Source organism: Alligator sinensis, unplaced genomic scaffold (genome assembly GCF_000455745.1).
Source record: "Alligator sinensis unplaced genomic scaffold, ASM45574v1 scaffold846_1, whole genome shotgun sequence".
Classification (NCBI taxonomy): Eukaryota; Metazoa; Chordata; order Crocodylia; family Alligatoridae; genus Alligator; species Alligator sinensis.
Window position 1 is genome coordinate 1241676 of NW_005842230.1, and position 13764 is coordinate 1255439.

General features: G+C 42.2%; 1 protein-coding gene and 1 pseudogene across 2 annotated transcripts in view; both read left to right on the plus strand.

The window, feature by feature from the left end:
- Nucleotides 1-13764, plus strand: part of ATR (ATR serine/threonine kinase) — a 75295-nt gene that overhangs the window by 18375 nt on the left and 43156 nt on the right. For both annotated transcript variants that reach the window (XM_014521606.2, XM_025208462.1), the window contains 7 exons: nucleotides 254-439; nucleotides 1124-1216; nucleotides 4520-4650; nucleotides 4837-4980; nucleotides 6844-6937; nucleotides 7658-7783; nucleotides 10236-10442. In XM_014521606.2, coding sequence (XP_014377092.1) covers nucleotides 254-439; nucleotides 1124-1216; nucleotides 4520-4650; nucleotides 4837-4980; nucleotides 6844-6937; nucleotides 7658-7783; nucleotides 10236-10442 — 981 coding nt within the window. The remainder of the gene's footprint in view (nucleotides 1-253; nucleotides 440-1123; nucleotides 1217-4519; nucleotides 4651-4836; nucleotides 4981-6843; nucleotides 6938-7657; nucleotides 7784-10235; nucleotides 10443-13764) is intronic.
- LOC112550871 lies at nucleotides 2479-2603 on the plus strand (annotated as a pseudogene).

Here is a 13764-nt window from a genome sequence, read left to right on the forward strand (position 1 = left end):
CCACAGCCGGTGTGCACCCAGATGGGCCCGGCTCGCGCCCGGCGAGGACGGGACTGGGAGCCGGCCCGCACAGGTCCTAGTCACAATCTTGCATTCTTGTGCAAGATACACTGTTATTTTAATTTGGTCATTTAATTTTCATGTGTAGGTCCAGCCAAGCTTTCACAGTCATCACCGTGTTGAAAACCACTGTTCTGGAACATAAGTACTGTAAAATGAAAATAATTTTCCCCCCATTTGTATTGGTTTATAGAATGAAACCGAGATAGAACTGGGTAGTCTGCTGAGACAGGACTACCAGGGATTGCATAATGAACTATTGCTACGTATGGGAGAGCACTATCAGCAAGTGTTCAATGGTTTGTCAATATTGGCTTCGTTTGCATCTCATGATGATCCATATCAAGGACCCAGAGACATAACATCACCTGAATTAATGGTAAGGAAAAACATGTATCCAGGTTTTTTCATGGAATGATCTTCCTTCTCAGTCTCAGGGTTAAGTGGGGGAATGCAGAGTATTCTGAGGTGTAGGTTGTAGCTGTGTTGGTCTTAGGACATAGGCAGACAAGGTTCTTTGGGTGAATCTGATATCTTTTATTAGACCAACTAAATAGTTGGAGAACAATTTTTAAGCAAGCTTTCGGGGTCAAAAACCCTTCATCAGGTTAAGGAAGTTACAGTAGTTGATGTGTGCTCTTCCTGGATGGAATGACTGAGCACACTTCAAAAATTCCTTTAGATTATAGTGCCTGAAGGATACTATAATAGAAGTTCTATAATATGGAGAGAAAACATGCATATCATTTAAGAAATCAAACTGCCAAAGAAACATCCATTTAACAGAATGACTTGTCTGTTATGATATTTTCCCAATATCTTTCCCAAAGTATATATACTGAAGAATCTCTGTCTTTTGGAATGTGTGCTTAGCTGTTTCAGTAGCCTTTCATTTTCTGTTAAGGTGTGTTTACAATGAGGCAGCTTTCCATGATGTACACAGGCAAAATGTAAAACTCAGAATGTTGTTATTACATGATTAAACTAGGGGCTATTAATGAACTGTTATTTCTAAATATTTTAGAGTGACTCAGTGGTGAGATGATATTTTTAACCTTTTCAGGCTGATTATCTACAACCTAAATTGCTGGGCATACTGGCCTTCTTTAACATGCAGTTGTTGAGCTCCAGTGTTGGCATTGAAGATAAGAAAATGGTGAGTGAACATCAGTTGGATTTAAAGAAAAAGGGGACTAGCAGTGGTTGCTTTCAGGCTACACTAGCTTACTTGGACTGCTTGCAGAAATTCAAATTGGTGTCTTGATTTGAACATTCAAGTTCATGGCAAAGTTTAAAGATTCCAGTGTTGAGAGAATGCCTTTTAGCGATAAGAAGTGAGTCAAGTTTTTTTGTTTTGTTTTTTTCCAAGGAGCCCTTTCTGGCAGATACCATATTTATTTTATTTACTTGAATATAAGACAACCTTAAGTATAAGGGAACCTCCCAATAATTAGATTCTATGTGTGGAAAATTTATAAATTTGTTATAATTTTCCAGGTATAAAATCTAATTATTGGAGGTTTGCCTTTAATTTGTCCCCTTCCCACTGCTAGAGCAGGGAAAATGAATCTCAGGGGCGAGGTTGCCTTCTGCCCCTTCCCCTCCTCGTTATTGTCAGACTTTGCTCTCCCTAAGCACAGGGAAATAAGGGGCAGATTTGAAAACACTTACCTTGAATTAAACATGCAAATTACTGCAGGTACTCATAGACTTAGTTCATCCAGAATTGACACATTTTACCTTTCTTGAAACTGCTGTAAATATTAGCACAGTTACTCCATAAACACACTTTTAAGCAGCATTTTTGTACTTACTTTATATATAGCAAAACTTCATGATATTCGTCCAAAGCTAAAAGGCTCATGATTTACCATACAGTTCATTTGGCAGGGCCCCAATGGAGTTGACAGCATTTCAAGCCTTGGTGACCACACAACTCAGCACTGCTTAGTATGTGTGTAAACTCCAGATATCCCCCACGAAGGATCCATGTGTTAATTAGACAGCTGCATGACTGGAACTGTGTGTTCTTGTCATGAGTCCCCCAAATTTTTTTATGCAGATGAGGCACAGGGCAGTGTGGTCCAGCTCCACCTCATGGAGGGCTGAGACCAGACACTAATCATATGTGGCAGGCTGAGTGAGGAGGCAACAGAGGGATTCTGGGTGAACTGTTTGTGCTCTGTTTGGTGATGTTTGCCGGGCATTTAAGGCTGGTGAAGAAACAGGAATCATTGTAAATGGGAAAGAAAGGCACAGCTGAGCTGTGGGAGTGAAGAGGGAGTCAAAATGTATTCAGTGTAGTGGCTCACCATGACTTGAAAAAGAGTTGGTGCTGAAGGAAATTGTGTGCAATTCTGAAAAGAATTTATCTTATTCAGATGCACTGTGCTAACCTAGTTTTGTGGTAGATTTCCATCAGCATCTCAGCCTTTTGGCTAAGATCAAGAATTTTTGGCACTAAGGGGAGGGTGTCAGGGCTGCCTCTGGCCCTCCTGGTTCTGGCCTGGTATTGCAGTACCTCTAGGCCTGGTGCCAGTTCCCTGTGGAGGGAACATCTGCCTGTTTTTTGTTGGTTGTTTTTTTTTAAAGGGGCCAAAATTGTTCCCCGTTAGTACGTTTGCTTAATTTGGGTCATGTGTTTTATAGTCATCAATCAACTTTATACTTGGTCTCCATTACTAAACACATGCATCTTTTGGCAGCAGTTTCATGATTGACAGTCTATTTAATGAGGTTTCCTTGTATGCAAATATAAGAGACAAGAAGCTTTTCCCATCATGCTGAAAGAACATGATCTCCAAGCGCTTTCTACTTTCATAATGCAGATTTCAAATTGAGGTGGTCTCCTCTTCATAATGCCATGGCTCTGTCCGTTCTTAGTTTTCCTTTTGGTTTAGGTGGGCATTGCTTCCACTGAGCTTTAGTGACTGCAAAGGGCAGGAAACAGACAGTAGTGGTGGAGATAGGGCTGGGAGCACAGATTAGGGAGCAGAAAGCAGAGCAGCAGGTTGGGCAGAAGAAGGGAATCAGAGTGGCAATGTCTATTTGTAGCTTATATGCCAAATGAAGTGGATCATCTGTGCTGGGATGTGTCCCAGTATAGTGGATCCACTTCATTGGCAAAACACACATTGCCTGTTGTTCTACCCATTGATTTTTATGGGAGTGTGTGCAGCATGTTCCCCAGACGTGCTCTGGAGACCACGCTAGCTTGAGTTTGCACACTCTAGTGCTGTCCTGGAGCTGTTGGTCTGAAGCTGGAACACACTACAGTGTTGATCGGCTCCTGAAGAATCCCAAATGGGCTGGTGCTCCAGGGCTTTAAGGGCCCAATCCTGTGTGCCCTGGGAATGAGAATTCCCAGGGTGCGGAGGAACCAGCAGTGTCATGTCAGGGTGGCTGGAGGGTACAGGCAGCTCCGGGCTGACCACACTTTTGTACCATAAACCAAACAGACTTCTACTGCAATGAGGCGATACAAATTAGTACTACCTATGTCACAGCCACATGTGCGGGGCATTTGTGGTGTGACAAGGAGTACGGACCTCTGCTTGCTTGGCCTTTTTGCCACCATAAACATTTTTATGGTGGCACAAAGACAACATCTGTTTCCACCCCTGGGGAGGGTTCAGAGCTAATTTCTGGCAAGCCTGCTAAAAAGGTTGGTCCCAGCAGAACACTTTTAAATCTCTTTCTTCAAGGAATTTCTAGAAACTAAACAAGCAGTGCTCAATGGAAAGAGATGAGGGTTTTTTTAAACTTCAGCTGTTCGACACATTTCTTGTCCTAAAAGCAGTAGGACAAAGTAACCTTTATATGTAATATTGTCTTTGAAGTCATATGTTTCTAGAAAGATGACAACAGTAAAGCTTCTCTTCAGCGATAAGAGTTTCTAGTATGGTAAGTGTCAACATCAGGGTGATGATGACTTTCTTTTAAGCAAGAAACAGGAGAATATGGATGCAGATTTTTGAAGATTTGAAGGTAAAACCATTACAGGAGCTTGAGGCAAGCAAGGCAGCAATGAATGTTAGTTATTGATAATTAGCTGAGTAACTTGAATAACTGGATTTCAAATTCAGGTACAATTTCTCTGTATAATGGCTTCCCCTCCTTCACCGTCATTTAAGTAAAATGCTATAATACGAATGCGTCACTGAAGTCTTTTACAGGTCAAAGAGCCTTTTTCTGCGGTGACTTTGCTACTGCTACTGCAGCTGAGCAAAACTATTGTATACAAATACTGTTAGCCAAAGAAAATGTTTTAATAGTTTTAAAGAAAATGAGAACTTTTTTTAAAGTTTTACCACAAGTTTTAAATAAATATTTTTAACAAGTAAAGCCACTTACAGGAGAAAACAATAGATAAATATTAACTTCTTTTGAAAATTGTATTTATTTTGCTTTTTTACCAAATGCCTACTTCATCCAAGACAGTCTTTCTTTTTTTCTTCAGGCTTTAAACAGTCTGATGTCTTTAATGAAGCTTATGGGTCCCAAACATATCAGTGCAGTGAGAGTGAAGATGATGACTACATTGAGAACAGGCTTACGATACAAGGATGACTTTCCAGAGTTATGCTGCAGGTGAATTGACATTGTGACTCATTTGCAAAATCTGTTTCTAAGCTTGATATTTAGTTTAATATATACCCGTAAATCACAATACTGAAATAATGTCAGATATTAAGTGTGCATACTTGGCATTGGACACTTAATATCAATATAAAGAAGAAAATATTTATGTGTTCGTTGTTTTTCCTTCTCATTTAGAGCGTGGAACTGTTTTGTTCGATGCCTGGACCATGCTTACCTTGGTTCCCTGCTCAGCCATGTGATAGTAGCTTTGCTGCCACTTATACATATTCAGCCGAAGGAAACTGCAGCTGTATTTTATTTTCTCATAGTTGAAAACAGGTATTTTGGCTGAATGTATTTGGCAAATGGGTTGATGGCATGGGCTTTATCTCAGGGATGATAGTGGTAACTACATTAAAGTTTCCTAATAATGGTGAAAAAATGTTTTGTAGTAGAGAGTTCTTTTATAAAAGTTCCAATACCTGCATACTTTGCAGAAGGACTTTGAAGTTAGGCAAGCAATATTCCTGGGGTCAGGAAGAGGTGTTGGATTTTGTTTGTATTATGAAAGTGTATGAAAAATTAGGCTACACATTGTGGAAGATTCCTTTTACTTTCAGTGAACATTCAAATAGCTTTTCAGAAATCATAATAGCCAAATTTTACTTCTTGCTTATTCTGCCTTTCAGCTGTTTACGTGAGCTGGTAGTTAATGCATGTAGCATGCTACAGTTTCACTGTTTTATGTCCTTTAATAACATGTCTACAAAAGGCTCTTGTCTAGAGAACCTGAGTGGGGCACTTGAGGTTTGTGCTCGGCATGGCTGTAGCCCTTTCTCAAGCCACCTTCAATGCCTAATCTGTGGGTTCGGCACATAAATGGATGGAACATTTTTTCAGCAGGGGTCCTGGGTTTGCTTCAGAGGCCATATAGACATGGTCTCAGATGGCTTTCCAGCTTCTGATGGCCACATGTTATACCTGTGTGCGGCTCCTGGGTTGCACATCATGCAAGCTATACAGGCAGCCCCCGCTTAACGCGGTTTCATTTAGCGCTGTTTCGCTATAGTGCTCCTTTAAAATTCAGACCTCATTTCACTTAGTGCTGAGCCAGCTTCACTATAGCACTCAGCGAACCAGCAACAGCAAGAAGCGATGAGTGGCAGCGAGTGGGCATGAGCTCAGGGCCTGCACTGGTGCCGCTGGGCCAGGGCCAGGGGTGGCACATGGTACTGGAGCAGCTGGCAGGCAGAGGGGTGGGGAGAAGCAGCGGCAGCAAGAAGCATGAGTGCGGGGCCCCTGCCAGTGCCAGCAGAGGTGCAGGGCAGGGCAGCAGGAGCACGGGGCCCGGGCTGGCACATGGTGCCAGAGCAGCTGTTGGGCAGGGGATGGGGAGAAGTGGCAGCAGGGAGAAGCATGAGTGCAGGGCCCCATGGTGCCAGAGCCGGCGGGAGCACGGGGCATGGGCTGGCACGTGGGGCCAGAACAGCCGGCAGGCAAGTGGAGGGGTGGGGAGAGGCAGCGGCGATGGTGAGAAACTATGGCAAGAAGTAACCAATTATTTCTATATACATTAAACCCTATGGGGAAACGGGTTTCGTTTAGTGCGGTTCTGCTTAATGCTTGGTTTTCCCGGAACCAATTAAGAGTGTTAAGCGGGGGTTGCCTGTACACTGCAGGGCAGGGGGCACCTCGCCCAGGATCCCCCACCCCGTTTTGTGGGCTGAAGTGGCATATGGCCCTCTGCTGGTGGCACATGGCTCCCTCCACTGTGTGGCCTCTGTTGGTTCTGTGCAGCCCTCTCCCCCACCCCCCCTTGCTGCACAGATGGTACACAGACCCCTGGCCTCTCCCATACCATGTGGCAGCGAGAAAGGTGTCCACTGGGGCCCACGGGCTCCCAATTGGATAGCGCTAATCTTAGACACCAAGTCAAGCTTGGACTGGGAAGGTGGGGGGTGGGGAGGAGAGAACCACTGTCATTTCAGTCTAGTAGCAAAAGAAGTAATTTGTTTAATAAAAACTGTCTTCTAATTTAAATGCAATCTTATTGTAAGCATATTGAATGTGTTTTGCACTCTTTCTTTAGCTTTCATTCTTCTATTGATACTATGTTCTATTACTCTTTTATGATGGTCTTGTAAGAATTTATTTCAATTATTTCTTTTTGTAATATTTATTTTTAAAAAATCAAATTATTAGAGATGCAGTACAAGATTTTCTACATGAAATTTATTTTCTGCCTGACCATCCTGAACTGAAAGAAATTCAAAAAGTCCTTCAGGAGTATAGAAAGGTACAGTTTTAATGACTTTATGCAGCAAAAGAATTTGTTTGTGGTCTAAGAATATAGTACTGGATGTTAGGCTGATAATATAATTGTAGAGATTTTCAAAACAACATAGGAGATGTAGACAAGATTAGTTTTAATTTAACAGGAAGTTTTCTTCTGAATGGCCTAGCTTTCCTTGGAAAAGTAAATAAACACTTCTCTTTGAGAAGAATTTATGTTTACAACATATCAGATTAAGAGGGTAAAAATGTAAGTGCATCTACATCTAAAGTACATCTCTGTACTTTTTTAGCTAAAGTGAAACATTGGGCATTGAATAGATCAAGAATGAAAGCAGAATAAACTAGTGGATTATATTCTTAGCTGTGCCACTGATTCACTGAGATGTTACAGAAACTAATGTTAAGATTCTTGCCCATCTTTAGAATGGAAATTATACTTTTCTATCCCCTCAGAGAGAGAGAGAAACTTGTTAGTGTGTGTTACAAAAGGCTTATTTTTTCATCTGGACTTTGAGAGGGATTAGAAAATGTTATGGCTTGGTAATTCATTTTATAAAGAATTTCAGCTTGCTGTGGGAAATGAGCTGATAAACTAGTAATTTAAAAAAAATGGCAAAATGGACAGAACACTTGTTATTGTTCTGAACGGGAAAGAAATAAGACTAAAACTATGTTTTTAGTGACACAGTAATTGTGCCATATGCTATATATTTTGTTTCAGGAGTCCTCCAAAAGCACAGACCTACAAACAATGCTGCAGCTATCCATGAGAGCTATTCAGCATGGGAATGTAGATGTTCGTATCCATGCACTTACCAGTTTGAAGGAAACCTTATACAGAAATCAGGTATTTAAAGCTGCTACAATAAATGAAGTTACTGATAAATGCAGTTAAACATAAACCAGGGTAATGTCTGGGTTAACAGTATTGTTTTATTTTATGTTGGGGGATTTCAGTTTTCTTATAAGTATGATAGGTTGAAGTGACTTCTCAATCTCTCTTCAGTATCTCAGTAAAGATTTCTCTTGTTTTCAGAATGGGTAAGATAGTAAGCCCTTAAATTATTCCTCTTTTTAATTTTTAAGAGAGCTTTCAAATTTTTCTTGAATTTAGCATTTTTGCTGTGAATCAGCAGTCTCTTTTCTTTGTTTAACCATTTATTAAGGAGAACTTAGCATTACAAGAGATAAGTCAATCTAGAATTGTAAGGAGGTTGCCCTTAGGTAGAACTAATCATCTGTCTCTCTTATTCTTTATTAAAGTATTTGCTGATTTAACAACCTTTTATTAAGCAAACCTGTCATCAACCAACATGAATTTCAGATTGAACCTTTAGAAAAAGGTTTCATAAAGCCAAATATAAAGTTGTCTGCAACTTGCTTTATAGTGCAAATTTCTTAAATAGGACCAAATACAGGAGTAAAGGATTTTCTCTGGGTGAGGAAGTTGGGAGGTGCATTGAAGTAATGGGCAAAAATAAAGGACATTGAGAGACTTGAGCCCTAAAAGGAATGAAAAGAAAAAATGGCAAGGCCACAGAAGACAACAAGAAAAGTAAAGTCCAGGGGTTGTGTTGGAAACCTGAGAGGAGGATAACTGTACAATGGGCAAATCAAGGAAGAGCAGAAAGAAGTGGAGAAGACCAGCCAACAGCCAGAAGCAAAAGGTGGAGAGGGGGGAGAAGAAAAGGCATGCAGGTGAAAAAAGGAGGAAAAAAATTAAAAAGGAAGCTGACAAATGGGGATAATGAGGTGATGGAGAATGAAAACTTCAAGAGAGTAGTTCAAGATTAGTGAATTTATTTATTATATCCAGCTTTCTACAGTTTCCTGTGGTTAAAGGAAAGGAATTGGAGGAAGGTAGAAACAGTCTTGGAACAGACTGAGATACATAAAGAGAGAATCAGCTATAATAGTATTTTTAATTTTTCCATTTCTAGACTCCTTAGAGAGTGCTGGTATGGTGTAAAACTATTCAGGTATGTTATCCTAATAATAGATTAGGATAATGCTTTGACATTTTATTCTTCAATTAGATTATGTAACTTTTATGAAAATCACTATTTTCTTAAATATTTTTTGGTTTGGTGTGTAGAAAATGTATATATTTAACTGATCATTCATCAGGGCAGTTCTCTACAGCATTTTAATATTTTCATGCAATGGTAATTTCTTTTAGAAATATTTTTTCTATTACCACAATCTCCATTTTAAGTGTTGTACGATATTTCTGTCCTTTGATTTGATACACTGAAAATGATCCTTTTTCATACAATCTGTTCCTTTAGCAGAAATTTATTCAAGTATTTTTCATTCTTACTGAACAGAATTTAGAATGATCCTCCTTATTTTAATGGAGGCTTTGGATGTGCTTAATTTTTTACTGCTAGTTTTACAGTCAGTTATGAAGGCTACTTCATTGTTGCTCTTATGTCAGCATTTTTAAACTGATTAATATAAGGAAAATTATAAGTGATACTTATGTCTGGCATGTAAATGAATCAGTTTATCTTTTCAACATTGGCTTAAGTGAGAGAGTGATTTTAAGTGATCCATTTCTTTTTTAATCTCAAAGGCATGTTTTCTAACTCTTACAAATTCAGTATGTTTATAGGCTGATTCACAGATAAGAAAGTATACATTTCCACATGAATAGTTCCTAATTCCAGTCATTTTCCCATGCTCAGCTATTCAACATCAGATGGCTATCTATTGATGGGCATAGATAAGAAGGCTTAAGTTGTTGTTTTTTGCTATGCTGATGCATCAGTAAGTTGCTGTCAAATCAGCTGTGTCTTGCAGTGGCTATTGTTTTTCTAATTATCTGTAGTGGTATGGCTAAAGAAATATATTAACAAAAATTAAAATAGTGTGAAACAATACCTGTTTTATCTAATGAATCGGGAACAGGTTTAAAAGAAAGGCATTGAGTATTTGCACTGTAATCTGGCCACCCACAAATTCATTTTTTGTTTTTATAGAAAGGATGTTGTTTTCAGTTCTTATGGATAAGAAAAGATGATCACTGCTCTAAATAGATTATATATTGAAAATACATCTTGTATCCCTTATTCTTTTGTGTATTTCTATTTTTATTCTTATCTGACTGAGCAGTGCAGGAAGACTATCTGATCATTAAGCTAGAAGACTGGATCACAAATAAAACAGGATAGGCAGTGAATGATAACAAACAGGAAGCTTATGGAAGAATGGACTACAGTAATAAAGTTCTTAAGATCAACTTTGCTACATCCGTATTTATGATTATTTGTCTTCCTGTTTCTTTCAATTTTTCTTAGGAAAAGTTGACTAAATATGTAACAGATAGTGAAACTGTGGAGCCAATCATCTCCCAGTTGGTAACTGTGCTTTTAATTGGCTGTCAAGATGCAAACCCTCAAGCCCGACTGCTTTGTGGAGAATGTTTAGGTGAGCTGGGAGCTGTGGATCCAGGTAGACTGGACTTTTCAACAAGTGAAACGCAAGGAAAAAACTTTACATTTGTGGTAAGAAGAATTACATCAAAGTTTCTGTAGTACCATGCTGTGAACTTCCAGATCTGCAGTCAGAGAAATATTAAACTGAATATATCAGATTGAGTAGTAAAATGTTGTGTAAAGGCCTAAACCTGAAAACATTTGATTTTGTAAGAAGGCAATTATTAAAGGTAAGAGCCTTTCTTCAATAGTAATCCTTAAAGATTCCACATAATGCTCTGATTAAAATGTTTAAAGTAGGGAGTCCCTGTGAGCAACTAATGTATAATTAAATGAAAAACAAAACATTAGATACTTTCAGAATAGTAAAATAATGTAGGAATCTAATTTATCTCAGTAACACTTTAGACCTTCAGTAGGTCATGTTTCATAGTAATGCTGACTCTGAATGCAGTTATGCATTATCATCAGGGATTTAGGTTTTCCCTGATTAAAAAAAAAAAAATCACAAATTCCCTGATTAAAAAATAGCAAATTCTCTGACTAAAACCTCAACAATCCATGATTAAAATGAAAGACCACTATATATCTAGGTGTTAGTTGAACACAATGTTTTCTTGAGATATTTACAATTTTAAAGCAATTTGGAATCCTACCAGTGCCTCAATCACTATAATAAAATAAATTCTAAATAGCTATAAATTTTGGTATTTGATTTGGGGCTTTTTATCAGAGAAAATCATAGCTCTCTCTGCCCTGTTAGCTCACAGAATGCAAGTCCAGGCCCCTCACTCCTAAGCCACAGCCCCCACAGCCCTGCTGATACTCCTCACCCCACCCCCCAGTGCAGCTGGTGCCCCTCACTCCTGCGCCCCACAACTCCCTGGCCCTGCTAGTGTCCCTTACCCTGCCCCACAGCCCCCCAGGTCCTGATGGTGCCCCTCAATCCCCCCCAACAGCCCTCTGAGGCCTGCTGGTGCCACTCACTTCCCCCCTGCCTCCACAACCCCCTGGTCCTGCTGGTGCCTCCCGCCCTGTGCCCCCCCAGCCCTGTTGGAGGGAGCCTCTAGCTGCCAGGGCTATGGAGCCAGGGACCTGGATCTGCATCCCCTTCCCTGCTGCAGCAGTGCCTGAGCCCTGGCTCTTCTCTGCGGGAGGTGGCAACTGCTGCAGCAGAGCAGAACACGCAGACTGGCTCCCAACACCCTGCTGCCTGCTTCCTGCCTGCTGTGGGCTCAGGCTCCCCACCCTGCTGCCCTCCCCACAGCCCAGCAGGTGCAACCCAATGTGACAGGGCAGAATGGGGCTGTATGGGGAAGCTGCTTGCTACTGTGAACTCCATGCTGCCCTGGCAAGACGTCCTTTGCCCACATGGCAGTAGCAGAGGCAGCAGTGCAGGGTTATGACCCTTGCTCTGCCGCGTGGGCAGGGAATGCCTCACCAGGGCAGCTTGGAGCCCACAGCAGCAATGAGCTTTCCCATGTGGCCCTGCTCTGCCCTTCCTTGCCAGGTTGCACCTGCTGGGCTGCAGAGGCCCCAGAGGAGGGCAGCAGGGTAGGGAGCCCGAGCTTGCAGTGGACAGCTCCTGCCCCACGTAAAGATCTAGGGGTAATGGGTTGCTGCCCCCGCGTCCCTGGGAGTGTGTGCAGTGGTGGGGAGCCAGCCCTACCTCCCCACCCACAAGACAGTTCACCTGCAGACCCACCCCACTCCCTGCCGGAGCCCTGCAGCCTCACATTCTCGCCCTGGGCCCCAAGCACCTGCCCAACTCCCTCCCTCCCTCCCTATGGAGGCCTCAATCTTCCCTCTTCCCCCGCAGACTTACCTGCAGGAGCTGCTCTCCAGGCCGCCTGGCAGCCATGTGCATATACATGCACATGATGCCCCCTGCCTGACTGCCCTCCTCCCGTTCCCCCCAGCCCTTCGTAGGCTGGAACTTTGCCACCCTGCAGAGAGCTCTTTGCAAAAATGTGAAATCCACAGGTTTCTCCATTAAAATGAAAAATCCACATTTTCCTCTGGTAAACGGGGAAATCCATGCTTTTCTCTGTTTTTCCATTGGAAACAGAAAACCGGAATCCCTGATTATCATGCAGTAACATAGCTAAACAGTTCTGCTTAACTTTAATTTGAGTCATGTGGTTCAGCTCTAAGATTCCATTTTGTAAAAATTTCCTTAAGTAGGGCACCATTGGATAAAATGTTTGAACATCACTATTTATGAGTATTTTAACTGAAGTAAAATAATATGGATTGTTTGCACACACACATGTGGGTGCTGAGACTCCCTCTAAGCCAGGGGTGGGCAGCTTTTTGTGTTGGAGGGTCACTTAGGGAGGTTTGATGAGATTTGTTTCAGGCTGGGTCAGCAACTCCCACCTCTACCCCCACTTGCAACAGCTCACCAAAATGCCCCAAGTGATCAGATGGAGTGATCAAATGGAGCAGGTGGTCAGGGTCTCCATGGAGACTGGCCTAGGAGCCCCACAAGCAGGGCATGCTTTGCTGGGCAGATGGAATGGGGCATCGGGTGATGAGCAGCCTGTCCTGCTCCCAGACACCACTACCTGCCCACCCACGGCCTCTTCACATGTGCACGGATGAGCATGCCCTGCCCGTGGGGGTCCCAAGTTGGTCTCTATGGAGACCCTGCCCACCTGCCACTCCATCTGGCACTTCCAGTGGTGGGTGTAGGGCAGATGGGCTGGGGTGCCCAGGCATCAGGGCTGGGTCTAGCAGTGAGGGTGACACTGGCAGTGGTGGCCAGAAGGAGCCATTACTGGGAAGGTGAGTCCAGCCACTCCTGCCCCACCGTGCATCCAGGGGTGTCGGGACCAACTACATGAGCCATGGCTTGGATTGCCCCCTGTGCCTGGGCTGGGTGGAGCCAAGGGATGTGCTGCAGGCCAGATAAAATCCCTTGGTAGGCTGGATCCAGCTGTATTTTGCCAACTCTTGCTTTAGGCTGTAAAATACTTTATGGATGCAGAAATTCAGCTCTTGGCACTGTGTAGATACAAACAACTTAAACAACTGCTCTGCAGGCTTGTCAGAAAAATATTATCTTAAATACTGTTAGTTTGAGCCTTCCTTCTTTGTAAGCAATTTTTTCCATATGTGCTACGTTTTGGGGTGACCATGTAGTGACTAATATCAGTGCTCTCTCTGCTTGGGTCTTCTCTTCTGACTGGGATTTTTCAATGGGAAGTTTTACTCCCTTTGAATGCTAATATGAATTGGAGCATATAATACAGGTTTCCCTCAAAAACCATGAGGGTTAGGTTACTGAAAGTTCCCGTGGTTGGCAAAACCGGCAGGGCTTGGGGAGCGGGACCTATAGGTGCGGGGTGAGGGGCTGCCTGCAAGGCTGGGCAGGTTGGGGGGTGGGTGC